Source organism: Anopheles merus, chromosome 2R (genome assembly GCF_017562075.2).
Source record: "Anopheles merus strain MAF chromosome 2R, AmerM5.1, whole genome shotgun sequence".
NCBI lineage: Eukaryota > Metazoa > Arthropoda > Insecta > Diptera > Culicidae > Anopheles > Anopheles merus.
In genome coordinates this window covers 42,097,710-42,123,864 of record NC_054082.1, presented here as the reverse complement: position 1 = coordinate 42,123,864, position 26,155 = coordinate 42,097,710, and the positions used below count along the sequence as shown (strand labels likewise).

The 26,155-nt window shown below is 45.8% G+C and overlaps 4 protein-coding genes across 7 annotated transcripts in view; 2 read left to right on the top strand and 2 right to left on the bottom strand.

Annotated features, from left to right (window-relative positions):
• Positions 1-1,936: 1,936 nt before the first annotated feature.
• On the bottom strand, positions 1,937-4,276 carry LOC121590549 (phospholipase A1-like). The gene has a single exon (XM_041910325.1). It carries the CDS (start codon positions 4,155-4,157, stop codon positions 3,054-3,056), a length of 1,104 nt encoding a protein of 367 aa, XP_041766259.1. The 5' UTR covers positions 4,158-4,276; the 3' UTR covers positions 1,937-3,053.
• A 1,797-nt stretch (positions 4,277-6,073) lies between these two features.
• Positions 6,074-9,927, top strand: LOC121588917. Its single transcript, XM_041907368.1, has 11 exons — positions 6,074-6,422; positions 6,510-6,607; positions 6,921-7,042; positions 7,121-7,386; positions 7,468-7,886; positions 7,952-8,467; positions 8,537-8,732; positions 8,809-8,901; positions 8,984-9,058; positions 9,138-9,215; positions 9,290-9,927. Exons 1-11 carry the CDS (start codon positions 6,302-6,304, stop codon positions 9,787-9,789), a joined length of 2,484 nt encoding a protein of 827 aa, XP_041763302.1. The 5' UTR covers positions 6,074-6,301; the 3' UTR covers positions 9,790-9,927.
• A 5,616-nt stretch (positions 9,928-15,543) lies between these two features.
• LOC121588864 lies at positions 15,544-16,621 on the top strand. 3 transcript variants are annotated; one of them, XM_041907296.1, is made up of 4 exons: positions 15,544-15,647; positions 15,724-15,979; positions 16,060-16,233; positions 16,326-16,621. In XM_041907296.1, the coding sequence occupies exons 2-4, from the start codon at positions 15,729-15,731 to the stop codon at positions 16,486-16,488; spliced, it is 588 nt and encodes a 195-aa protein (XP_041763230.1). In that variant the 5' UTR covers positions 15,544-15,647; positions 15,724-15,728; the 3' UTR covers positions 16,489-16,621. The 3 variants fall into 3 exon arrangements, with proteins under 3 accessions (XP_041763230.1, XP_041763229.1, XP_041763228.1); XM_041907295.1 differs by lacking the exon at positions 15,544-15,647 and having other exon boundaries at positions 15,656-15,979; positions 16,063-16,233; XM_041907294.1 differs by lacking the exon at positions 15,544-15,647 and having other exon boundaries at positions 15,656-15,979.
• A 1,058-nt stretch (positions 16,622-17,679) lies between these two features.
• LOC121588326 (mucin-5AC-like) overlaps positions 17,680-26,155 on the bottom strand; it is a 47,082-nt gene continuing 38,606 nt past the window's right edge. For both annotated transcript variants that reach the window (XM_041906113.1, XM_041906114.1), the window contains 6 exons: positions 22,896-23,374; positions 19,582-22,323; positions 18,765-19,273; positions 18,553-18,683; positions 18,313-18,483; positions 17,680-18,226 (listed from right to left, as the gene is read on the bottom strand). In XM_041906113.1, the coding sequence (XP_041762047.1) occupies positions 17,936-18,226; positions 18,313-18,483; positions 18,553-18,683; positions 18,765-19,273; positions 19,582-22,323; positions 22,896-23,374 (4,323 nt within the window). In that variant the 3' untranslated portion in view covers positions 17,680-17,935. The remainder of the gene's footprint in view (positions 18,227-18,312; positions 18,484-18,552; positions 18,684-18,764; positions 19,274-19,581; positions 22,324-22,895; positions 23,375-26,155) is intronic.

Genomic DNA, 26,155 nt, shown 5'->3' with positions numbered 1-26,155 from the left:
TACTATTACGATCTTTCACTCTCAAGTTTTTTTATGCTTATCACAACCATGTACTTTTTCTTGTTGTTTTTTGAATATGTGTGTACGTATTCTAAAACGTGTGTTTATTTTAATCTTCCATTGGTATAATGGGATGTTCAATTTGATTGTTTCAGAAATTGTCTGAAATAACTTTCTGACCGAAAGAGTAATTAAAACATACCCACCTTTTTTTTAGTTTTTTTAATACGCGATAAAAACACGATAACACAACACACCTTTCCTTATATGTTGTCCACTCACATCTCACACAGACTTGTAATAAAATCCACCAAGGTTGCTTGCTCCATATTCGTGATATTTGGGCACGGTCATCAAACCTAATCTACACAAGGTCAACTCTAGATCATTCTCCCACTCCATAGTGAGGCTCATAATGAAACTGATATTTTGATTGAAAAATTGGCCAGTGAGCACCTTTGACATATTGCCATACATTTTTCATATTGGGTTATTTTACCATCCAATCTCCTATCAAGCAATCAATTCTCTTTGGCAAAGAAACTGTGAGAAAACCTCACGAATGTTCGTATACGGTGTACAACTCGTTTTCTTTCCCGATATTAGAATAATTGTGTCGGTTATGGAAATAATGCGACTCGTTCAAATGTCCGTTTGCTACTGTATATTCAATTGTCAAGAGTTCATTACATAATTCATTTTGAGTTCATTCTGTTATCCTTATCTATGCCTATGAGTTCATTTCCTATCCTATTTCTAAATTGAGTTCGAATTTCGAATTCGAACTAATTAATTCAAATGATCAATCTCCAACAGAAACATTGGCTCGATTGATTTAGCGATCGAACGTAAAATAGGAAAACTCACCTGCGACCGTGCAACCACTTTCCACAAGCACCGTTCAACCTATTGCAGTCGCCAGCCCTTTTTTGAGGGTCATGAAATCCTACAGACAGTTTCAATGGTTAAGTGGCGCGAATGTTATAGGAACCAAACGTGAAGCAATCGAGCATCCCATAATCTTAGCATTTTTGCATAATGTCAAACGCATAATGGAATTGACCTAATTTTTGCACCGGGTACCGGGTATGGGGGTTCAACGAGCCGGCGCGGCCCATTCACTTTTCCACCCACGGAATATTATATTTCACCTTCTTTAGGGTTTTAGTTTTCCCAAAGCGGGTTGGGCAACGATAGCTCCGTTGCAGCCCATTCGTTGGTTCCGCTGGCGGGTGCGATCTCTTCCTATCGTGTGCGAGGCTGAAACAATGGATGATTTATGCAAACGAGGGCTGCTTACAAATCGTTAAAGCTTTCCGAGACGCACATTGCTCATATACACAAATAAAAGAAAAAAATGGGCATGATTTTGTTTCGCTATAATTCATTTATGTGCAGCTTTTGCGCAGCAAACATGAAATTTGCTCGGGGTAAAGCTACAAAAATTCCCCACCGTATGCCGGTCAGCATGTTGCAAAAACGTATGAAATAGATTCAACAGCACATTCCATCGAGATGCATCGTATCGCTGCACCGTGAAAGCGATCACGGCTTGGACTCACCTGCGGTCGAAAGGTTACCATTCTCATCCCTTTCCGTGCCGCGATCGTTCTCAGTAAATCCATTTACGCGATGCCGGCGAGCGTGCAGAAGCCGCATCAGACAGACAGGCTAAACTTCAACTCTCCAATCACGAACTGCGCCTTAGGGCGTCTGCGGAGACGATCTGCCAAGACGCGAGTACGAGTGCTGCACCGCGCTCGGGAGTGATGGATTTTGCCATCGTGACATAGTTTGTTTTGCGGGTGCTACCATCCCAGTGATTTTATCGCTGATGAGGACAGTGTGCCTGAAGAGGTTCGGCGGCAGCCGATGCACTGGCTGAAAAGAGATTCCCATATCGGACATGTAGCGAGGATAGTGAATGATGTTTGGGTAGAAACGTCAAAAATGGCTGTTTATTTGCTTTTGTTTCGTTTACAATACTCTGGAAATTGCATGGATTAAATATTGGAACTATATTAATCCTAGGATTCCTCCATGTAAATCAAGGGTCTAATTTAATTTCTTAAAAACCTAAAATAATGTAAGACATTTTAGCAATTAATTCTACTTCACACGCAATTTTCAATTGGTTTCTAAATCTATGTGCATTACAATTGCCTGTTTAAAATAATCTGTATACATTTATGATAATAAGAGTCGTTTATGTGGGTAGAAAATAACAACTATTGGATTAAGATCCACATTTTCATTCAATATTCATACCTAATATTTTTTATCGCTTCTAATCGAATCCTTGAGTTCTTTTAAAGAAAATAGTTTATAGGGGTAGTTTTCAAATATGCTGTAAGCAATAACACAATAACGTGCAAAATAATCTTTCAAGTTTAATAGCAAGATACTTTTAGACATAAACTATAATTAATTATAAAGAAATTATGACGTGTGCTGGACACTCAGTAGCTAAGCGATTTTAAGTGAACATGCCACATAAACCTAACCAGTGATGCTTTCTACTCCATTACTTTTCTATTACTAGCTTCAAGCAATTGACTTCACATTGTTTTTCACTGCGCAAAAGAAATCTATTTGTTAATACTTTACGTCTTTACCGACATGCACGCAAGCAAAATCATTGTCGAATTTCTACAAAAGCATAACGAAAGTGACACATTCAACTGCTCAAGATGGAACCTCAAAAAATGGGTCGCTATTGCACACTCGTAATCGAATTTATGCGGAAAATAACTCACACACATTTACGTAATTCTGCAGTGACCACAGATGGTGAAAACAATAGCTTATGACATCAAATGTGAAGTGGTTTAGGATGACTTTTTAAAGCCTACAGATGCGACTGCGCTTTGATTTCCACTGCCACCAGATTATGGGATTTACTTTGTGCGAAAAAAGATCGTTAATTCTGCTCGCACTGCCTAACTGACCCAACCGTAGCTTTCCGAGAGAATTGAATTGGACACAGTTAAAACTGGGTAAGCAGCTCCCTATGACTACGCGCGATCGCTAAGCTAAGCAAAAATTGCAAAATTTTAGGCTATCCTATTTTTGCGAAAAAATGGACTTTTATCACTCGTGGTGATAGAGTACAAGCCTTGCGCGTGTCCAGCATTCGACGGTTCCCCTCCCATTTTCACTCGCTCGACAACATAATCGCCCAGTCCGATGGAATCCATCTCCACAGGCGGCAGCCGCTCTATCTCCTCCAACGATTCAATCCGACTGGCCACCAAGTTTTCCACCGGCTCTAGCAACGACTCCGCAAACAGCTCCCAAGCACGAGTGTGCGAACACAGTCCAACCACGTCCAGCCCACAGCCCGGTTGATGGGAGCCTCCGTTCGGGTAAAAGTCAGCCGTCCCGATCGGATCCCGAAAACCGAGAAGCCCTCCGTCGGTATGTATCACCTCCACATACATTGCGTCCTGGTGATCGATGCGGTTTTCTTTCTCGTGAATCGAAAACAGTGGCAATGCCGGATCAAGGCCAATGATGGTATGCAGCCGTCCATTCTGAACCCTCTTGCCAGCTATGCCGGCAACGTGCGCTCCTAAACTATGCCCAACGACGTACACATTCTCCATCATCAGTCCGGCATGCTGCTGAAACTCGTCGAGCAGACGGGCAAGTGTTTGACCAACCACGGGAACACATCCGACCGCTCGTACGTAGTTCCAGTCCAACGCACAATCCGACCAGTCAACCACGATCACATTGTAGTCCCAAAGCAGCAGATACGTATCACGAATACTTTCTGCTAGCGGGGAGCTTTTGCTGCTTTGCCAACCATGCACGATGATCCTTGTTGGAAGATCGGACCGGAAGTTGGAACCTAGCAATGATTCAATATTTCCTACCTCCATCGAATGACCTTCGTCTACAGTGTCTCGTCTTGTATGCAGCAAAAATTCAACTTTAACTGGCGGCTCGTCGGATCGGTGTTGTTTCATCATCGCATTAACCGAGCGTCGATGCGTCCAAATCCATTCGCCGACCATCGTTGGGATGCGTACCCAGTCGACATTGTCCGCCAAATTGTACTCCAGATGATATGCCACAGCCGGATTAATTACAACACACTTTACACTCAGTTTGAACGCCAGCAGCACAAGTCCCAATAGAAAGTGTTTCTCCATAACGATCTTTTGTTCCAAACGTTACCACCATCGGTTGACGAATGTTCGTCGCATACGTTGCTACAATTCCTTTTGGAATAAGTTCCACGCGATAACGTACTTTATCGCCCTGCTCTAGCGCGCCTAAACACGACGTCATGTCCGATAACACATCTGAGACAGCAATACTCGCTCAGTAAGGTCAATCGAGTGTTTTTTGTTATCGTTTTTTTTTCTTAGTGTAAGCCGACGCTGAACTTACCTCAAGGTGATGGGCGAAGTTTTATCGAAAAGGATTGTGGTAGTAAGGCAGCAGCTATATCATTGTCCGATAAGGAGAATTGTTTATCGATTTTTGATCCATGCGGTAATTACTTAATTCCAATGTTTTGATTGCAAAATAATGGATTATCCGTTTCTATTATGCATTGTGCTGAAACGATGAAACGGTTAGTATTTTAATTTAAAATGCCTAAGGGTAAATATTTGACCAATTACTTGCATTGAACTAAAGTTTTTTTATACTTCTCTTGATCAGGCATCTGTACTTCTCTTGATCATGAATCAGCTCTTGTGATTCATCTTACATTTCTTTACATGTGCTAACGTTATTTCTGTTTCACAATCTAATTAATATCTTTTAGATAATGATCGCTATTTTAAGTGCTCTTCTTTAAATCCACAAAACTTCACCGTGAATCATTATTCAGGGTATTCTTTAATCATACACTACTCATTACGTATCCAAAAGCACACAGAGTTTCAAACCATTCACGTCATTCGTTGAACAGTATCAGTCCTTCATGTGGGTCAATGTATTATAAACACCAAATCAGAAATAGCCGGCAGCAACACTCCTCAAGTCTGGAGAGGTTAATGTATTAGGTGCACAGCATTCTCAAGATGTATGGTGACGATTTCAAACGATAGCAATCAGTTCCAGTCTCACGCATCAATCGACTCCAGTCGCCAATACATTCTAACACATTCATATGTACCGATTACCGTCTTACAAACACACGCTAACACTAACGTTCTGGCGTCAATCAAACTGACATGTTGGGTGGGAAATTCTTTCCGGTATTAATTATATCAATTATATATCGATCGTTCTGTTTTAAAGATAGCATTGATTGAATCTGAACTGCACAGGAAAACCCACAAAGTAATGTGCGTAATTAGCTAATGGTCCAATAGTCTCATCGGCGTCCATTTTATCCGACCAAAACCCGTCTCCCTTCACGATTCTGTTTTACAAACAGCGTTGCCGAAAAAAATGGAATTGATGGAAGCTTTGAGTGGTGTGAACTACTTTTAATTATCATACAATAACACTTCATTCACGGGCAAACTTTAAATTTCGGTTGACCGTTTAGGGAAGTTGGTCGGGTTTGTCCCTGGGTGGTCCAAGCTGCTTGTTGGAGATGTGGTGATGAGGATCATGTGAAATCCGTTCAACAACAATGGTCGTCGGCTAGCTGAATTGACCAAGACACGCGAGCTTGCGTTGGTATCAGTGGCCAGACAGCCAGTCAGTCAGTCATAGTAGTGGTGATAACGGTAGTGTGTAACCGAGCAGCCCATAATAAATTACATGATCGTTTCAGGCCGTTTTTGCTGAACCTTTAGCTCATTTTCAAGACAGATTTGTGTGTATAGAGACAACAAACGACATTGTTGACGTAGTAGACGGAATTCCGTGATGTTGGGGTTTTTCACAGAACAACCAACACTACCACCAGCGAAGAGGTAGCGTGTTTGCAGTTCGGTTTGATCGCACCAAAGGTCCAGCCAGCGCGAGCCAGTTATGATTTATAGCTCTGGAAGGGTGGCGTTGACATTGCAGAACCACTCTGAACTGCTCTCGCTGCAGACATCTCGCAATCGCACAGGGAGCAGCAACTCGCACCACCGCTTCAAGGTTGTATGTGCAACAGCTAAGGCTAAGCGGAATTTAAACTAGGCTCATTTAAAGTCAGCCCACTCCGAAACACCGCCACCGGGCTCCAACGAGTAGCGAGCCATCCCGACAGCTCCCCATTCTACGATCGCGTCAGTTTTGATCGACAGTGTGATCGCAGCAGGTGTAAAAGTGCCCAGTGACAAGTGCTCTTATCGCGGTACTGCAAAAGCCAATTAATCTACACGACTGTCAGTACCCAGTGATGCATCAGCGACTGATCGTGATCGCTTGTGCGCTGTTACTCATCGCCGATCTAGTGTTTAGTGAAAACGCATTTATTGATAGTGCACCGGAAGGATACTACGACCGTAAATCGTTAGCTGGTAATGCCTGGACTGCTGGATTGAGCTTATATAGCAAAATTAGCAAAAAGCGTTGAGATTAAATGAGTAGTACTCGATTTGTTCCAGATTGTCCGAGCCGATTCTACAGTGAGGATGTGTCCAGCGCTCTCGGATTCTTTATTTTTGGAGGACGTCGTGCTTTTCTCAAAGAATTTCCTCACATGGTAGGTGTTAGATAGAAAAAGGTTGCAGTGCAGTGCAAACAGGTTTTCTAAATCAACTTTGCATTACTCAAGAGTTGCGTAATTCCGGAGGAGCTAGATCGGTGCGGAAGATCAATAGAAAAATGTGCCCACGTTAAGTGTTCCGTTAATCGTTAATTGTTTTTCATTATCATTTTGATCGACAAGTTTGCAAGGCTATGTATAAACATCCTATTACGCAATGCAACCAAATTCTAAAGGAAAAAAAAACCTGCGATCTTCAGTGAGTGCTTATTCACGTATTAAATAACCAAATTGAATCTACAAATTCTAGGCGGCGATTGGATGGACGGACAAGACCGTATCACCACCGGTAGTGCAGTACAAATGTGGTGGATCACTGATAGCTGCCAAATATGTTCTAACGGCCGCTCACTGCAAGGTGGATGACGAAAAGTAAGTTTTGATTCGAATTACAGAAAAACAATTGAAATAATCATTTTAATAAAATATCCCACGAACATCTCATTTCAGAATTCCACCCGATACAGTGCGCCTCGGCGATACAAATCTAGCTACCACCGAGGACGACGAAACCGCACAGCAGTTTAAAATCGTTAGCTTTACTGTGCATGAAAAGTTTAAGAAGAACCGCAAGTATTATGACATCGCGCTCATAGAGCTAGATCGTGAGGCGAAGTTCAATACAGCTGTGTGTCCTATTTGCTTATGGCCACACGATAACATCCATGAGTATAGTTCCAGCTTGCGAGCAATTGGATTCGGATTTACTACTTACAGTGAGTTTCGTTGCTTTTCGCATTCCGAAATAAACAAAAAGAATCTCTGTAATAATCATACACCAATTTTTTATCAAACAGCATCGGGAATGAGTCCAACATTGCAAAAAGTGTCACTCAATTATTACGATTCCGATTCCTGCAACAACGAACTGCCGAAGGATGCTCGCTTACGGTACGGACTTACGTCTGACCAATTCTGCACGAAAACTCCACACAAAGACGCATGCTTGGGAGATTCCGGTGGGCCGTTACAGATCGACCTGTCGGATGTAACGCGCACGATACCGTATCTTACGGGCGTAGTGTCCTTCGGAACGGGCTGTTGGGATGGTTCTATGGGTGTGTACACGAAGGTGGCCAGCTACATAAATTGGATCCGCGAGCGCGTAAACGTTACCGTCGATCCGATTGAGTGTGCCAGAAACACGGAGTGTCTAGCGGTAAGATCGTTTTCCGACAGTCGACTAAGTCCGCAAAATAATTCACCCTTCTTTAAGGTAGAGTATCAACGCTTTTGAATTACCTCTTAAAATCCTTAACACTACGAATTCCACTCAAACAGGTAAATCTACGCAAAGCAGACAACAGCTCATTCCATCAGTGCAGTGGAGCTCTAATCGATTACCGGCATGTCGTCACATCGGCCACCTGTGCCATACGCAACAACCAGCAACCAGCCTTTATAGAGGCAAACAAGGAGATGGTCGAGATAGTGGACATCGACGTGCATCCCAAATTTGTTGCCGGGAAAAATTACCACAATCTAGCCGTGCTAACGCTTGCCAAGTTTTACAACCCGAACAAAATCTATCAAATTATTGCACCAGGTTGCATTTGGAAGGAGGAGCGCATCTCCGATCCGATTGTGTTCTTTTCTGGGTACGGGCCCGAGGTGAAGAATGATCCGGAAGATGTGGCAAAGAATGTCTCGCTCAAAGTATTGGTAGCGCTGGTGACGGAGAATGGCCGCTGTGAGGCAAGTGATGCGTGGAAAGTGAATAGCACACTCTGGTCAGGATTCAACAGTGACTTCCTGTGCACCTTCAATCCGATCGATCTGGTACCGGGCATCTGTAAGGTATGATTACTACAATTGTCATAAGTGAGTCTGAGTTGTTTGTTAATTAGTAACTGGACTCCCCTGCAGCTGGAACCAGGTGGTGCCGTGTCCAACTTTCGGCGCGACAATATTGTGCCATATGTGTACGCGGTCAACAACATGGATGAGGGTGAATGCGGCGGAACACAGAATCTCTTCGTTGCAACACGTCTTGCTCCGTTTTACGATTGGATTGAGTCGATTATTTTAAGACATCTGCCTGAAAACGATCCAATTCTAACCTGTAAGTAAATCTACCAGTGTTTGAATGATTGACTTTGAATGATTAAATTAAGACTTATTATATGTTTTCAAATAAGCAATACGTTTTGGAGGTGATGAGGCCGACACACCCAGTGTCGATACATCCACATCGAACGAGATCGATCAAATTTTTCATCAAAATCGTATAGGTAATTGTGCATGTGGCATAAAGCATTAACTCAAAGGAACATTTTAATGGAAACTTTATTACAGTGCCGGCTATTCTTTCAGATGTGATCGCGAACCACATTAAACCTTACGGTGATGATTTAATGAAGAGTAGACCTCAGACCACGAAAGTAAACAGTAAGTATATCACAGTTTAGTAGAGGACGAGATAGCGCCTTTTCAAACCCGCCATTTGTGTTTCATGTGTACTTAACAGTATATCATCAATCATTGGACAATGTCCCAGAAACATATGAAGTGTACGGCCCTCATACCCCTCATTCACAAAAGCTTGGTAACATTTCAAAAGCAACTTTTCGCTTCCGGATGTTATATTTATTGTCTTGCTTACAAAAATGTTCTTTACAGTGCATCCATTCCAGACGTCACCCAAGACGAAACAATCAGTCCTAGTGCCACCAGTACAAAACACTATCCACAATAATGATGTACATATTGAGCTGATTCCTTCCGTTGAACTACCTCCGACACACATCATCCATGGGCAGAGACATCCTCAAGCCGTCCACAGTAGTCCCTCTGCACCGTACTCACCGTACACTAGCCAGAATCACTTCCAATCGGTAGTTCCGTACGGTCCGAGCATGTCCGGTCAAAGGGTCGATTACCAGGGACCGAACTCACCCCACCCGGCGGTCGATCATAACCATCTGGTGTCGATTATTCGGTCGATTGAGCTGTACGAGAACGGGCATTGCACACTTCCGACCGGAGCTCCCGGCAGGTGTCTGCACTATACGCGCTGTCCTTCGATGTACTGGAATCGCCAAAATGTGGACGTGTTTCTTCGCTTGAACTTGATACCACTCTGCAATCGTGGGCAAGAAACGGTCTGCTGTCAGGTATGAGCACACAATCCCGCACACAGTATTTATACATTGCCGATATCGGTGTAAACACAACACCTCAGTAGTCAGTAAAGTAACAGAAACATGAGTCACAATAAAATGTATTTATTATTCAAGTGTAATTAAAACCATAAAACAAGCCTGTAGATGAATGTTACAGCGAATGACAAGTTTCGCGTCTGGATTGGATACTGGTGCCAAACACAAACACAAATGCTCTCAAACACACACGATCGCGTAGTACGCCTTGTACTCAAACACACTTCGATAAACGACTCCCTTTCACTAACCATAATTGCAACATAAACCCAGTGAACATTTCCTTCATCTATCCTGCTTCTACGCGATCGACATTCGTGAGCGAGCAATAATCTCGCCGTACGATCGCTTCCCAACACCGTTCCAACGGGCGGCAGTCCGACAGAAGCAGATTACTACCGATTATTGGCGTTTGATTACGCTCGTAAATTAAATAATCAGCAGAAGAAAGAAGTTCACAGCATTCGTCTTGGTGGACGTGCAGCTCGGCTCTGTTGGAAACGATCGGCGAAGAAGAGCCGTAAGTCTACTCAATTGTAGGATTGAGGATTGCATAATTCAGGTACGGGCGATTGATGAAGTTCATGTTTCGCTCATTTTCCAGCAAATAGTCCAGATTGATTTCCCAACCGAGCTGGCGGTAGAAAAGAACGCAACGAAATGGTACCAGAATTTTGTTTACTCCCTGCTGACGGCTCCATTTAGACGAATGAGTGGCAAAGGTTATTTCCTGATCGATTAACTTGTACATAAATTTACACGGTGTGAAATCCCCTGTCTTTGCGAATTGAATGGAGTTGTAGCTTACTGACGAACTGATTCTCGATCGCAACCTCTAGGTGCAGTGAGAACATTCACTCGAATCATTTCCAACACTATCACATACCTCACACTGGCTGCCTTTGAGAATAAGAGGATATCTTTGCGCTACAAAACAGTGCTTCCATGTCAGCGTTGTGGAACAAGCCGTCGATCGACATCTTGTTTTCTTCTTCTTGGAAACCAATAGCTACCCCTTGCAAAGAACCAATTTTCGCACGTAAATCACACAAATTGAGTGGTCCTCCATTATTGTAGTTCATAGACACCACGAGCGAATGTCGTCCCATCCATTCCATGGTCCATTTGGCTTTGCCTCCGTTTGGTTTTGTGTGTTCCATTTTTTGTGCGACGCAGATGATGTTGGATTTTTTATTTGACTTTAAACCAAACCCAAACAATACTTTGCTGAGTCGGTCCAGCAGCAGTACATACATAATCATCTGCAAACAAACATCGGTTTGCAAAATACCTCGGCGGTGTTTGATTGAAGGTATGCACGCTTCACTAGGGCACGATGGGCCACAGCAGACGAGAGATGAAGCCCTGGGCATCATTTGCATTCTGGCGTCATATGTGTGCATGTACGGGTTTTGTGTTCATTGAACTCAATTCGGCAAATGATCGGCGATGATTTTACTCCAGTTTTGGCATACATGATTAGCGCAAATCTTCGTTTCCCACCGATGATGCTTGATGCAGTCGCGTACACGGCTGTAAAGCTACACATGAGGTCAATTATCGGTCGGGAAAGGTTAGACATGTATGCTGAATCTTTAGGGGTCATGTTCAATAGGTATGTAGGAAAGATAGTTCAAAGCATTTGATATGGCTTGTGAATGTATGGGGAGGGCTGTGTTTAGTTGATATTGATTTATCTTTTTAGTTTTTCGTGTCGCATATCACAAATGTTAAAGAATGGGGGAAGAAAGGCAGGACTGATTATTATGAGTAAACAAATAGCAATAAATCATAGATTGCCAGGCATTCTCCATGAGTAGTTAATGAAGGTCCTAGATTAATAAGTATGATTGTTGTCTCAAATTATATTTAATTTAATATCAGATTTACCCTAACACGCGAGGATCCAGGAAAAGATATCAAATAAATTTGATTTTATTTTTGAACGGTCATTGTAGTAGTACCAATAATGTTTACAAACAATGTGTTAACACATGCCTTTTTTCGATGTTAAATTGTTTCATTTTTTTCTGTCTTAACTTTCTTGCAAACTACGATGGCAAACTAAACAAACAACCCGCCAAGTCAATGAGACAGCGAGAAGACAGGAAGCTGTTTGCGGATCGGCTGCCTTTCAGCAACGCAAAAAGCATGCATGTAATCGCCTAAATATGCATGCCAATCGTTTAATTTTCCCGTCTCTCGCTGTGCATGTGTGGCGATAATCTTCGATGGCAAGTTCGACCTTTACCGAGCGACCTTCGGCTGTCCAACACACCTTAAGACGCTGGCGCCAACTAACAACCGCCACAGCGGACAAACTACACTGGAGCAACAAGATGCGCATCGTCGCACGCTTACAGTACGGTAGCACTGTGCGCGTAATTGCATTTTGCATCTAAATGCACCCAGCAGGGCACAGCTCGCGATCACCGAACGACCCGTGCGTTGTGGCGAGGCAAGAGAAGAAGAGCATTCTTCTTGCTTGTTGCTGCACATATTAAAAGTAATTTGCACATAAGAAGATACCGATCATGTCAGAGGAAGCACCGGGTACTGTGTTGTGTTTGCTTGCATGCGAACCCGCGTGGGCATATCGTGTGCAGTTCTTCCCAACCAATTAATCTGATGATCTGAGAAACAGTAGAGTAACGTGCCATCTTTGCCATTTATAAGTAATAAAATGATCATAGCTAAAAGCAAACTAAGCGCATCTTCCTTCAACATTCGTTTTTCGTCAACAGCTAAACAAAACCCAAGACTCCTACTATTGGCAGCTAATTTCTCATAAAACCCGACCACCAACTCGGTTAGCAAAAATATGGCAGTGAAACTAAATCTCGATCATTACCGTCATCGAAATTAAATGGCGGCCACAAGCCCACCAACCGACGCCCGATAGCCAAACGTCAACAAACATCAACCACCCGCACGTTGCGACAGCCCCAACGCCACACTTTCGCGCATGTGTACGCAAATATGGCTGCGAGCGTAAAGTCCCACTCATTTCGTTCGCGAATGGTGATTAATTAACGGATCGGGGTTGTAATAAAGATTAATCGCTGAGCCGCGTGTGAGTGAGTGAGTGAACAGTGTCGGGACGGACACACGGGACACAACTGTCCGTCTGGCTGGAATCGGTTGAAGGAAAGGTCACGTTGATTAGCACCGTTTATGGGCTAATCATTTTTCGTTCGACACCCGCGATCGGTCTGCGTTCTTTGGCGCACAGCACGTGTTCCCTCTTGCCAGAGTGACTCACGACATTGGCAGGAGCGTTACGTAAACGGACCAAATTTTCTAACGCTTCAAAGTAGATCAAATGTGGTAATTTTATAATGGAATTAGTGAGAAAGCTACATGCAACTGCTTTAAAAGGTAAAAGCGATACATAATCGTTCGGCAATTGTTCGAATTCAAAGGATTCGATTTTTGGTTCGATATGGTTTTTGAGCATAGATCCACGATTTACAAGATTGGCGGAAAAGAAAACGATGTATAACGTGAATACTAAGATTAGATGAAGAATTGTTTTGAAGTGTTAGTAGAGTATAATTCGCTGTAAATTAAAAAAAGTTTCAATATGTGTTTTTATGTTGAGATGTAGGATTGAATAATTTTTGTTGTTGTGTTTTAATCCTTTTTATTATAACTGAAATGAGATGTTTTTATACTCAAAGCAAGCAATTTTGATTTATGATTTCTTATTCATTTATTTGATCAGCTTGTTTTCGCTTTTATAATAAATATCAGTTCCTTAACTAGCATGCCATTTGTCGTGCGAAATATTTGAAATGATAATCTATGTTTTTACGAAATTTCAAGTATTTTTGTTACAGTATTTTATATATATAATTAATCTTACCCATTTAAATGTTTCAAACGCGTCCAGAAAGTGGTCAAATAAGTGTTCCGACCGCTTACGTTAACTGTCTCCGTGAACAATGCATTGTTCAATCAGTATGCGGTAACCTAGTTTTAATCAGCACACTGACACGTTTCCATTGGTGAAACTATTTGTATTGCCATTCGTTCGCCATTCCAGTTAGCGAATTGAATTAGCGTAGCAGGAATCTATTTTTCCCTGCCCCGTAAATCATCGCAATGCAGAGAATGAATTTGTCTCTTTAAAGGACACAAGCGGCACGAAACTACCACTGCACTTGAAGAATTGGGGTATTTCTCGAGTAAGTGTAATCTTCCAAGGCTAATGTTACATTGAGCTGTCTGTTTGACATCGGCCTAAATCATGTCTTGATCATCTTGTGCGAGCTTTCGTTTGACCTGACCGCAAACAAGTGTCCTCCTCCAACAAGCATCATTGTCCAGCAGCGGCGCATTCACTGTTCAAACGCAGCCGCATTCCTTCCGCTGGCAATAGTCAACACTTAATCAACAACAATTGAGACTGTAAGCAATCTACTTCAAATCGTTCAACCACACCAAATAAATGGATTCATTTCGAGCCCTGCTCATCGTTCTCCCAACCGGGCTAAACGTTAATCACGTTTAGCATCAGCCTGGCACGCTTTAAAGTGTAGCGATTGATTTTTCTTTTATTACATACCATTCATTTCGAAACTGGATCCCCGATGGTGCAAGAATGGATGAACTTTAAGCTTAAAACCACTTATTTACCGTTTGCCCTCAGCCCGCTTGCTTGCCACGAGATGTCACGATTTTTCCTCACTGCTTCTCAAAGCGAACACCCAAATTTGAAGGTCAGCCTGCGCACTTGTTGAACTGCGGCACGGTTTACCCACCGGCAGAAAACCGAACAGAAACGCATCCGGTATACCTCTCGGTGGAGTAATTAATGACGCCCGGTACCTTACCATTTTCGAGTGGGAAAGTCAAGTTCACCGCTGGCAGCCAATGTGATGGTGCGATGAGCCCAATCGCGCTCTAGTAATGTAATTAATATTCATGATTTTATGTCCATTCCGAACACTGCGGCTGGTTCTTTAACCAGGCAATAGGCATCATCATCCTCATGCACTACTACCCGGCGGTCGGTGATCATTTGGTTGTTGTGGTTCCTCTTCAGAGCAATATCAGGGTCGGCTTTACTTCTTTAAATACGGTTTCGATGGACAAAATAATCGGTTCATTATGATGCTCGAGTAGTTCACACACCTTCCCTTGGTAGACTACTTATTAGAAAGATGGTTAGCCATAGTTTATTTTGATTTAGTCGTGTATCAAGGATAACAGCGAGCATGAGAACGGATGTAGCAAATGATTTGCAGTTGGAAAGAATTGATGTAGCGGATCAATGTATGTGTGCATGTCGTACTTGGCAATTTTTACGCCTGTAGTTACTTAAAATATTCAAAATAGAGTACAAACCTTTTCTCTTCACATGCATAACATAAAAAGCTTAGTATACAAAAATAAAATAAAAACAACTCTATAAAAAGGAAAACTTCTGGATAACTTGTTTGTAAGTATGTTATGTTCTTGTTTTGCTCGAATGTTTACAATCATATAAAATAATATTTTTTTAATAAAAAATATTAAAACTTACGAGGAAAATATAATTTCAGGACAGAAGGTCAGGACAGAAAGCATTTTTTTAATTAGAGATTTTTTCCTTCAACACATGAGACAGATTTATCCAAAATCGTTTATGTGGTTCCAAAAAAGCTGTTGAAAATACGTTATTTATTGCATTTAAATGCACAAAGAACCAATCACTTATCTGCCATTTCAACCCTTCTCTTTCTTCGTCTTCCTAACCCTCAAGTAGGCTATGGTAGGCTCGTAACACTCCGCTTGTTCACGGCAAGCGGATCATTTTTAATCTCAGCAAACATTTGGTAAGTTTGTCATTCATTTCGCAACTTTGGAGCAGCTCTTTCGGTTTGAAAATGATTCATCTTTTAAATTTCATAGCTGGCATGAACAACACGCTGGACTGCAAGTGTGAAAACGGTGAGCCCCGGGAACAATTAGCCATGTCCGAGAACAACACCGAACATATGGACCCCCACTGCGTGACCTGTTGCAATACGACAGATTATTCGGTGAAATCATTACGGAAATTGTTCCTCTTGAATCACCTCGAGGGGCCAGCCGATGCACAGGCTAGTCCAACAGCCTCCAACATTGAGAAGCTTCCCATTTGTACGTGCAGAGAACACACAGTGGAGTAAGTACCTTACGCTTCCTTGGTGGTAATTTGTGACCTGTCTGTAGCAAATCGTCTAATTATTTCTGGTTTGGTGGCAGAAGAAAAGAAAAGAAATGTTCAGAAGAGAAGCTATGTGAAACACGGTCAGTGCAGGAGCTGAGACAGCTGTACGAGGCGAAGGTGAAATCTCTCGAGCAAGAATCTTCCAACGGATCGATCGGCCGATACTCGAGACCTGTCACCGCTAGAACAGATGATCGACAGGACACCATGTAAGTTGGACGTCCGGATTCTTTCGTTTTCGATTGATTGGCACCGCAAAATGTATGTTCGTTTATTTGCTTTCTTTACCTCGCTTCAATAGCTCCATGGACCTACCGCATCCCGAAGGACAAATGTTCATGTACACCGAACCGCCCATTCGCAGCAAGCCTTGCACCCGGTGGAACGTGATCAATGCCAGCATCGTGGAGGTTCCGAACGGCATGCAAATTACCTTTACGGTGATTGATGAGAACAAACATTAATCTGCAGAAAGAAACAGCCCATTACTGGTGTTCAAAATTTGGTTGAATTTTAAGAAAAAATTACATTGTAATTGTTGCGTTGATTAAAACAAAGAATTTATTTTCAATGCATATAATAGCTATGAATTCATAACAACTCGCTGTCTTTGTGTTTGATTCAATTTGAAAATATGTAGTTTGTAGTTAACATATTACTTATACTTTAAATCATGGAAATCCAAAATAATTGTACAAAATAATTTTACGTATGATACATTGGTTTTAGAACATCAACTTTGAACGAGTTTGACATCCCTGCTCAAAGGTATGCAATCGAAAAGCACAAACGAAAGCTCTCTCGCAAAGCTTTTGCAGTTTTGAGGTTTAGCTATTGCAGAGCTCAATTAAAGCATAAAATCCAATCATTTATTTAGCACGCTTAATGTTATTCGAATACTCTTCTATGTTTCTTTTAAACTATATTTCATAATAAGGAATACCCTTTTAAACATTTTTTCCTATTTTGGTTTTAAATCAAATCAAAATACCATGCCCATACCATGTACAGTGAACATTATAACTCTCAAATAAATCATCGAACCAATCAAATTAGTGGTAAGATCGTTGGTATAATGGCCGTTACAACTGAAAAAAAAAACAACAAATTTACACTTTACTGACAATCTTTGGAAAGACGTGAACATCGCATTGAATGATAAATATCTCATAAGGAGACAAAATTTAGTAAGATTACCCTCATTCTAAGATAGTTTACTCTGCACGCAACGATACGTGACAATAGAATAGATAAATAACTACGGAGTAGCGTAATCATGGGCGGAATAAGCACTACGCAAACTAAGTGGCTGCGTGGGGCCCCGAAAAAAGGGACACATCCATCCCTCAAGTAAATTTGCTTCTCAATCCTTTTCTAGTTTAGCTTATACAGCTTCTCGCTTGACACTTCAGAAAGGCCTATATTCGTGTGATCGCTTAGGGCCTCCGCCACTGATCGTAATTTCAGTATTCTGCGTTTCCATGGTAGCATAGATCAAACGAGCAGAAATTCAATTATTCGAATAAGGCAGACTCAATTTAACGGGACAAATCAAATGAACCAATAGTCCGAGACAATATTTTTATCAAAAAAAGCTAGAGAACATAAAGCAACGATCGAAAAATTTAAAAAAAAATAATACGCAAAGGTTTAAGATTTATTCTATAGTATTTTTTATTAAAAATAAATAATTTATATACATTAGCAGCTACGCTACACTACACGATACGACTTCCTACAGTTAACAGTAAGACTTGGAATGGTCCACTTCAAGCGGACGGAACCGATTGCTAGCAAATAACCCTACAACAAATGAACTGTTGTACCGCGTGGTCATATAGACGCTCCAGCAATAGTGCAATGGAACGCACGTGCTCATTCACATTTCCCCTATGGCAACGGTAGCCAAGCTCAGAAGTTCGGATCATAGTCCCGGTAGTACCGTCGCGAGCTGTTGCTAAAGTGATGACTGTTAGGTGGTGGCGGTGCGTGATGGTACGGCGGATACATGGCCATCACCGGTGGCGGCGGCTCATGCATCATGAAGGCCGGATCGTGTAACCGATGGTGATGGCCGCTCGGTGGGTAGTGCGAGCCCTTCAGACCGTAATCGTCATAGAAGTAGTTCTCTGGGTGGCGCTGCGATCGCCAGCTGTCGTAGATGTTGGAAGCGCTGCTACCATGCATCGAGTTCGAGAAACGCTGTAAATGGAAGATGAAAGTGATAGTGATGGTCAGCCATCAATCGTACTAAACAGAGATCAGTTCAAGACAAACAATTTCAATACCTTTGGCTTCACATCCTGCATACGATCATCCCATGCATCGTCCAGATTGTACAGATCCTCTGAGCCAAAGTTTTCGATGCCTCCCATGTGGTTTTTGTTCAGTTCGTTCAGCATATCGGCGGTGAGTGGCGTCGGTGCCTTCTTTTTGGCTGCTTTTTGGCGGTTGATTAGCTACAAAGAGAGAAAATCCATGCGTGAGGTGTATGTCTCGTGTCGTGAGCTCTTCCTGCTCTAGCTTACCACAGTGACGCCGAACAGGATGACGAACAGCAGCGACGCCAAACCGATCACAATCACAGCAATAGCCCACTGCGGCAGGAACAGATCGTCCTCGATCGCTGGACCAGCAGCAAGTATCGGCTTCGGAATAACTAAAAGGGCAAGTTACAAGCCACACAATGAGCGTAAGCATTATAAATCACAGCCTTAAAAATTCTCGATCAATAACCAACCTGTGAAATCGGTATACACCGGATCGACTCTGAACTTGCCCAGCTGGAACACCTCCTTCACGCGCTGCGCCGGCACTTGCAGGTTCTCCCGCTGGACCGGTTCCTTTTCCGCTTTGGTTTCCTCGTCCTCCCGCTCACCGTCGTAATCATCGGCGCTGGTCGTGGTGGTGGTCGGTGTCGTCGTTTCCGGCACCGGTACAAGCGCCTCGTGGAACATCTTGCGTATCTCGAGCGTGTTGACATCGCGCGTCAGATCCGTCAGCTCAACGAAGTAGTCCACCAGCACGCTGCCCTTGTTGAAGCTGTCGATGCGCACCTTCTTGTACCACTTGCTCAAATTCTTCGCCTTACTGTACACCTCGTTCAGCTCCGTCTCGACCTCACGGGCCAGCTTCTTCCACTCCGCCGTGTTGTGATCGAGCAGCTCCGGCACCCACTTCACACCGTCCACGATGCGTATCGTGCCCGCCAGATCACACTCCGAGTGGCACAGGCCCGGTTCCGTTGGTCTAGAAAAAGGAAGGGAGGAAACGGTCACATCAAACGGTGCAAAAAACCGCTAAAAGTTCAAGAACAAGAATAAAAAACAATAAAAGCCAAATGGTTCGCTGACGGCGCAAGACTCAAACTCGCGACCCACTTGGCGACCTTGGCGTGAGTGACGCTAAACTGACCGAAATTGCATCGCTACGCTCTCATAACTTTAAGTAATGCAAACAAACTCTACCACACACATACGAGTAACGATGCGGTCAACAACTGGAACGAACCTCAGGCCCTAAGATTGAACACCCACGTGCTCATCACTACGACTTACCTTGGTGTTGTGGTGGTCGTTGTGGTAGTCGTTGTGGTCGTCGTGCTCGTGCTGGTGCTGCTCGATGAGGCGAGCAGCTTTTCGAGCAGCTCCTGCTGCTTCTGCTGCTCCAGCAGCTTCTCGATCGAAAGCGGCGTTGTGGATGGCGTTGGCCAACCGGTGAACTCGGTCGTGGCTCGCGTCGGCGGTCCCTTGCGGATGTGAATCTCGGGCATGCCCGGACCTTCGGCGTGTAGTGGCTTGGCCGTCGTTACGCGGGCCGCTCCACCGGGCAGTGGTTTCTTCGCTCCGGGCCGGCTGGGGAACACGACCTTGAAGCCGCTACCGGCCGAACCCGTTGCAACGGTACTGGCCGGTTCTTCCGCTTTGCTAGCGTTGAATCCGGGTGGCAACAGTGCCGACACATCCTTAAACTGAATCTTCTTCAGCAGACTGCTCGGATCGATCGCCACCGGTTCGGGTTTTGCGTCCTCTTCGGCCGGTGGTTTGTAGCCGGGCGGAAGCAGCTTACTCACGTCCTCACTAAACACTACCTTGGGCCGCTCGGGCGTACTGTCCACGGTGGGTTCTTTGTAGCCCGGTGGTAAGAACTTGCTTACATCATCCCGAATCGTTACCGGCGCCGGTGTGGTAGGTTTCTTCGTTGTCTTGAACGTTTTGTACCCCGGCGGCAGGAACTTGCTCACATCGTCCTCGATCGACACGGCGACGGTCTTTGCGGTGCTCGATGGCACCGTCTTGCTTTCGCCTCCCGATGGTTTATAGCCCGGCGGCAAGAACGCACTCACGTCCACTTTCTGAGCCTTCTTCAACAGATCGAGCGTCGGGTTTGGCTTATCGTTCACCTTCACCTTGCTGATCAGCTCCTTCAAATTGTTCGTGTTCTTAATGTCCTCCTCGGTGCGGTTCAGCTTGTAATCTTTCGGTAACAGTGAGCTCAGCTCCTGAATCGGCACATTGCTCTTGTACGAGCGGCTAATGTTGGCACTGCGGAATCGATTTCCCAGCTCCGACTTCGCCGCATCGTCCGCCGGAGGCTCGTTCGACGTGGGCACGGTTTCACCGGTGGGGTTCGGTTTCTTCAGCTTAAAGCCCGACTTTGCCTTATAGTCCGGTGGTAGCAGAGCCGATATGTCATCGATCGTTTCAAACTTGATCTTTTTCACCAAACTGTCGGTTGTCGTCGTGGGTTTAACCGTGGTCGTCACTCCGACTCGCGGTTTCTTCGTTGTCGTTGCGCGCGCGTTGGGTTGGAACTTTCGAATCACCACCGGTGGCAGTGCAGTGGAGCCGGAGGACGCCTTCTGGTCTTCCGCGGTTGGATCCTTCAGTACGGGGAACTTGCCGGCAAACAACCCGCTGGACAGTTCCGACTGCACCCGGTCAAGCTTGTCGATAATGCTCTCCGTGGACTGAGCGATCAGAGTTTTCTCGGTCGTCACCGAATCCAGCTCATCGGTCACGGCAATCACCGGTTCCTGGGGCGCGATCGTTGTAGTTCCCTCCGAGTCTTCGCCAAGTCCGCTGGCCGTAGTTACATCGCCGTCGTCGCTCTCGTTGCTACCCTTCGATTCTAGCTCCGCCAGCGGTTGCTTCTTCTCCTCCTGCTCGACCTGCGGGAAGGGCAAGAACCGTGCCCCGGACACACTGCGACTCGTCTGCACCGATGCAACCACCACCCAGCTTTCCGTGGTAGCATTTGTAACACCTTCCGCCTCACTCGAGCTCGCTACGCGTTCGGTCGTTGAAAGGGTCGATTCGGTCGTCGATTCCGTGCGCGCTGTTGGAGCAGCGGTCGAAGGAGTGGCCTCCGGCAGTGTTTCTTTGGTTCCACCCGCCGCTGGCGGTAACTTACCGGCCAGCTGATCGTCCTTTAAATCTTCATCCGAAAACTGTAGCATATCGGCCGCGTCGTCCAGCTGTTCCGGGGCAGCCGCTGGTGGAACTGCCACCGTCTTGGCCGTTGGACGTACCGTGGTCGCGATCGGTTCCTCATCCTCATACACGTACTCATCGTCGTACAGCTTTTCCTGCTGCTGCTCGGCACCCAGCTCGGCCGTGCCGTTAATCTCCCGCTGTACGCCCTCCGGTTCCTCGTCCTCCTCCTCGAACGTTTCCTCCGAGCCACCGTTCGGGAGGTAGAAGTTGTCGGTCAGAATTACCGTATGATCTTCCACACCGACCGAATCGCCGGGCGCCGTCTCGGACTCGCGCACCGTATCGTAGTACTCGTTCTCGCTGATGTTGTTCAACCGGCCGTCCGGATCTTCCAGCACGGTTTTTGCCGTGCCATCCCCGGCGGGAACGGCCGCGCCCTGGATGGAGGCCGTGCCGGGCGAAAGTTTCTGTTCCTGCACTGCACTCGTCAGCACGATCGAGTTGTTTTTCGCCAGCGGCGTGGGCTGGAAGTCGTTGATTTCCTGCTGCTTCGAGTCTCCGCCGCCGAATCCGGTCGACTCTTTCGACTCCTCGTAGTCCTCGTAGTCGTAGATGACTTCGGCCGACTTGGCCGATCCGTTGTGCGTGATGTTGATGCTCGGTATGATTGGCTTCGCCGGCTGGTGGATGAAGCGCGACAGCACCGGTGCCTTGGCCGTGGTCGTGGTGGTTGTCGTGGTGGTGGTAGTGGTCGTTTTCGATTTCGCCGCACTCGGGAAGGATCCACGCGTGGCGATAGCGCTGTTCGCGGTGGGCACACGCTTCGCTTCGAACGCTTGCCGGAAGGGATTCGGGGCGGGTGTCCTGTAACGCGGAAAGGGAAGGAGATTAAAATAAGCATACTTTGTATGGGGTGATCGTGCTTTCTTGCCAGAAATTCCTATTTTTCATCGCTAACGCCACAACATAGCGTAGAACCAAAAGATAGCCAATTTAGAGAGAAACATGTCGAATACAATCTGACGCTTTGCATCAAAGCATGCGATGAAAATTCCTGCTCACCGCTAACTAGCTGTTTAATTACAGCCTACATCGACCATTGCCCGTTGGTCATGGCAGCCCTGGCTGGAAAAGGGTATGCAAAAACGATACGAAGCGTACGATAGTGACCCTCCGGAAAGGAACCTCCGTATCGAGCGAAATGAATAGTTTATTTTTAATTTGCCACCCTGTGCTGGCTGGTGTTATCACACATTTAGTGCTGGAATGCTGCACGCTTGTAGGAATTGCTTATCTCTACCGATGATAGCTTGTGCCTTCGGGGACGGTCTGCACAATGCTTCTCTTTCCATTGGCCCCTCCCTTTCACACAGTGTTCCCTTTTGGTCAAGAATTGCGCCTTTGGGCGCCGCTAAGCGCTCATCGACTGCACCTACCTGCCACTGAATCGATTGCGCACGGCAGCACTGTCCACGGTGGTGGTACGCTCCGTTGCCGCCTCGGTCGTCGTCGTTGTCGTGGTCGGGATCGATCGATAGCGATTGGGCCGGGCAGTGGTGCGACTGGTCTGCGAGCTGCCACTTCCAAAGCGCCCGTTCGAGGTACCGTTCTGGGTGGACGACGTGCCGGTCGTCTGTGGCGAGCCACGGCCACTCGACGCGGCACCACTATCGGTCGGTTTCGATCTAGAACTGGAGAAGCTGTTGCGCGTACCGCTCGACGTGGACGCTGGGCTGCGCGGTAACGGTTGCCGCTGTTGCTGGGAGGCCGGATTCAGATAGGTCGAGGCGCGCGTCGGTGGCTGCTGCTGATCTTCGCTCGCGAATGGACGCGCACGGCTCGAGATGTACGATAGCTGCCGATCGCGCACGGATGCCGGTTCGGCCGAGGATGCTGGTGCCGGTGGTGGTGGACGCTGTTGGAGTAGAACGAAGAGAATAGGATGAAATGAAGCACAGATATACACACACACACATACACATAATCCGGTACGTTAGTGCACCATCGTATCGTAAGCTTCCGTGGATTAGCTCGTTCGAGCTAAAGGGTTCCCGTTCTTTAAGCCACGGTCGCCCAGCAAACATTGGTTCTTTTAAGAGGAGCCATAAACCGTACGTGCCTGTGTGCTCGCATTCTTAACACACACCCGGTGGGGCCAACCAATGCGCCTTCCGCGGGACAAACGAAGCAGGGAAAGCTTTGCGATAGCACCGGTGCATGTGCAGCGGTTCGCTCGCTTGTGACATTGTGCCGGAAAAATCGTGATAATCACCTAACCGTAAAAAAGGCTCGTAAAAATTGTCCCATTGTCCACCGGTGTGGTTTGCTGTTTCACCGTTGCACCCCCCCGAATGGCCTCGTTAGCGCGCTCTGCGGTACCGATATACACCGTAACGCTTACCAGAGAAGCCTAATCCCCAACAGCCGACAAGAATGGTCCACATTCTCACGCGAGCGATCACTATCGAATCGGGACTGTGATACCGTTGCCCACTGACGTCAGCAACCGGTACGGGTGTGAACCAGAATCCCCTCAATTCAGTGCCACCCAGCTGAGCTTGGGACAGAATAAAAAGGCTTCGTCCTTCAATTGGGTATGACGCTAGGTGGTACAGCTTCGGCATAATGCTCTCGATTTATTTTGGACATTGTTTTCGAACAGTGCCATTTCAGGGTTGACGGACTGCGTGCCCGAGGCATTTGATTTATGGTGTACTCGGTGGAGCAACCGTTCTTCTTAACAAGGGAAGGGGATAGCGAAGGAGGTCATTTCCGACGCCAATCACGCCAACACCCCAAAATTGGACTGCCGACTTGTTACGGGAGCTGCCGTTAAACCGTTCGCGATCGGTCACTTGGGGAGGCACTCCCGCGTGGACCAGTTTCGGTGCGCACACAAGTGTTTTGGTTGCGTGCGCTGCAACAAAGCATAATCTGAGCCTTTCCCTTTTGTATGCTTGTTGGAACCCGTTGAGTGCCGTTTTGCCACGATGTCCTTCATGCAGCACGCGGGTCGAGCCAGAGAAAGAACACTCACATCAATCAACAATCATATGCTGTATGACCGATCGGTAGCAGAGGCTTTCATGTGCTCAGAACAGGGCCACATCAACATGGAGAGCAGTCCCACCTTGCCCAAATCGCTCCACCATCGCGCCACCTCTCACTCCCTTTTATGGTCCCCGTTCATTTCCGCTGTTCGCACACAAACCATACCGTTGGTACGGCACGTTGTCACGGTGGTCATTGCGTTGCGTAACGTTACCGTCCCAAAAGCAGTGCTCAGTTCCACTGAAGTAAGGGTAGATTACCTTTCCCTTCGCGTTTGGAGCGGCTACTTTCCAATGCAGTTCGTGATCGTGACGATTTACTGCGCGTAGGCGCTGGCCGATCGACAAATTGAGGCGGTGATCGCAATTATCTATTCCACTAATTTGTGGTTGGTGTTGTTGGGCTGTATTTGAGGTGTCCATGCTTACAGTGAAACACGTACCAAACTCCAACCGCGGAATAACACGGCGGAAATGGCTTCAAATATAGGAAAACCAGAAAACCTAATAAATTACCCCTAATGGTGGATTTATTAGGGCTTTAACTCAATCACATACAACCAATCGAAACTGGACTACCGGTCGTAACAAGAACGTACCACAGAACGACCGGCTTGAAGAGGCTTTCCCTGTACCGCTCTGCTCATGCCTATGTAAATTAAACAATCATTCTCGATTATTACAAAAACAAACGAGCGCTGCCCGCGACAGTTTATGAGGCCCAGTCTTGTCCACCGAAGTGTGCCGTGCTGCAATAAACATACACCCTACTTCTCCACAACAGCAGAGCTGACTCATAGTTAATCCACTAGGTAGGGGAGAACCTTACAGAACAAAGTATCCTTCCTGGCAGCGACTGAACGACACCGGCGCGAACCGGAGCGGTTTGTACTTTTACTTCACGATCATGTCGACGAACTGCCACAAATGGACAAAACCAATAAAAACCCTTCGCCCGGGTACTGTTGCCAACCTCCGTTGATCCGCGGGTGTAATAAACTGACGGCGTTCTGGTCACTTTGTGGTCGCGCCTACAACCACCCCGTTCGTGGGCTCGATCCGGCAGAACCAAGCGGAGTGTGGGGATACAGCGGGCAGGGGATGTTTTTTTTTTTTTTGGTCAAGATGTCAAAATTATTAACGATCTCCTAGGCGGCGGCGATATTGTGTTAGTTTGTGTCCGGCATTCCGCCTTGCTTCCCTTCATATTTCGAACGAATGAGCTCAGAAGTGGGCTCAATTCTTGCGCAGCATAATTAACCGGCGTATGCGTCGCTTTCCTTAGGTCATGTACCCCACCATCTCGCCAATTCTGGACGCGGAGGCGTGTGCTTTTTTTTTCTTTTCACTCCAAAAGCCAGACCCGTTTCACCGTTGACATGGTGCTCGGCAAACCGTTGACGCAACTTTTCGTGCGCGATGATTAAGACTCGGGCAGCGACTGCTCACGTAACCGATCACGTTGCGGCTGAGCGGCTGGATGCATAGAACTTGGCCACATCCCTGGCGCAACCAAAACGCTTCATTATAGCCGAGCCCGAAACAACATGCTGTCACCAGCACCAGAAAGTGGGCCAGCTAACAGGAGTCTTGGTGCAATCAGGGCGCACTTTTAATTTGGAGCAAATTCTTTCAATCAAACATCA

Coding starts and splice junctions, on each gene's coding strand:
- LOC121588864 (XM_041907294.1), top strand. CDS start 15,699: ATGATTCATCTTTTAAATTTCATAGCTGGCATGAACAACACGCTGGAC. Junction 15,980..16,059: donor TGCAGAGAACACACAGTGGA/GTAAGTACCTTA, acceptor GTTTGGTGGCAG/AAGAAAAGAAAAGAAATGTT. Junction 16,234..16,325: donor GATGATCGACAGGACACCAT/GTAAGTTGGACG, acceptor TCGCTTCAATAG/CTCCATGGACCTACCGCATC.
- LOC121590549 (XM_041910325.1), bottom strand. CDS start 4,157: ATGGAGAAACACTTTCTATTGGGACTTGTGCTGCTGGCGTTCAAACTG.
- LOC121588917 (XM_041907368.1), top strand. CDS start 6,302: ATGCATCAGCGACTGATCGTGATCGCTTGTGCGCTGTTACTCATCGCC. Junction 7,043..7,120: donor TGCAAGGTGGATGACGAAAA/GTAAGTTTTGAT, acceptor ATCTCATTTCAG/AATTCCACCCGATACAGTGC. Junction 8,468..8,536: donor TGGTACCGGGCATCTGTAAG/GTATGATTACTA, acceptor ACTCCCCTGCAG/CTGGAACCAGGTGGTGCCGT.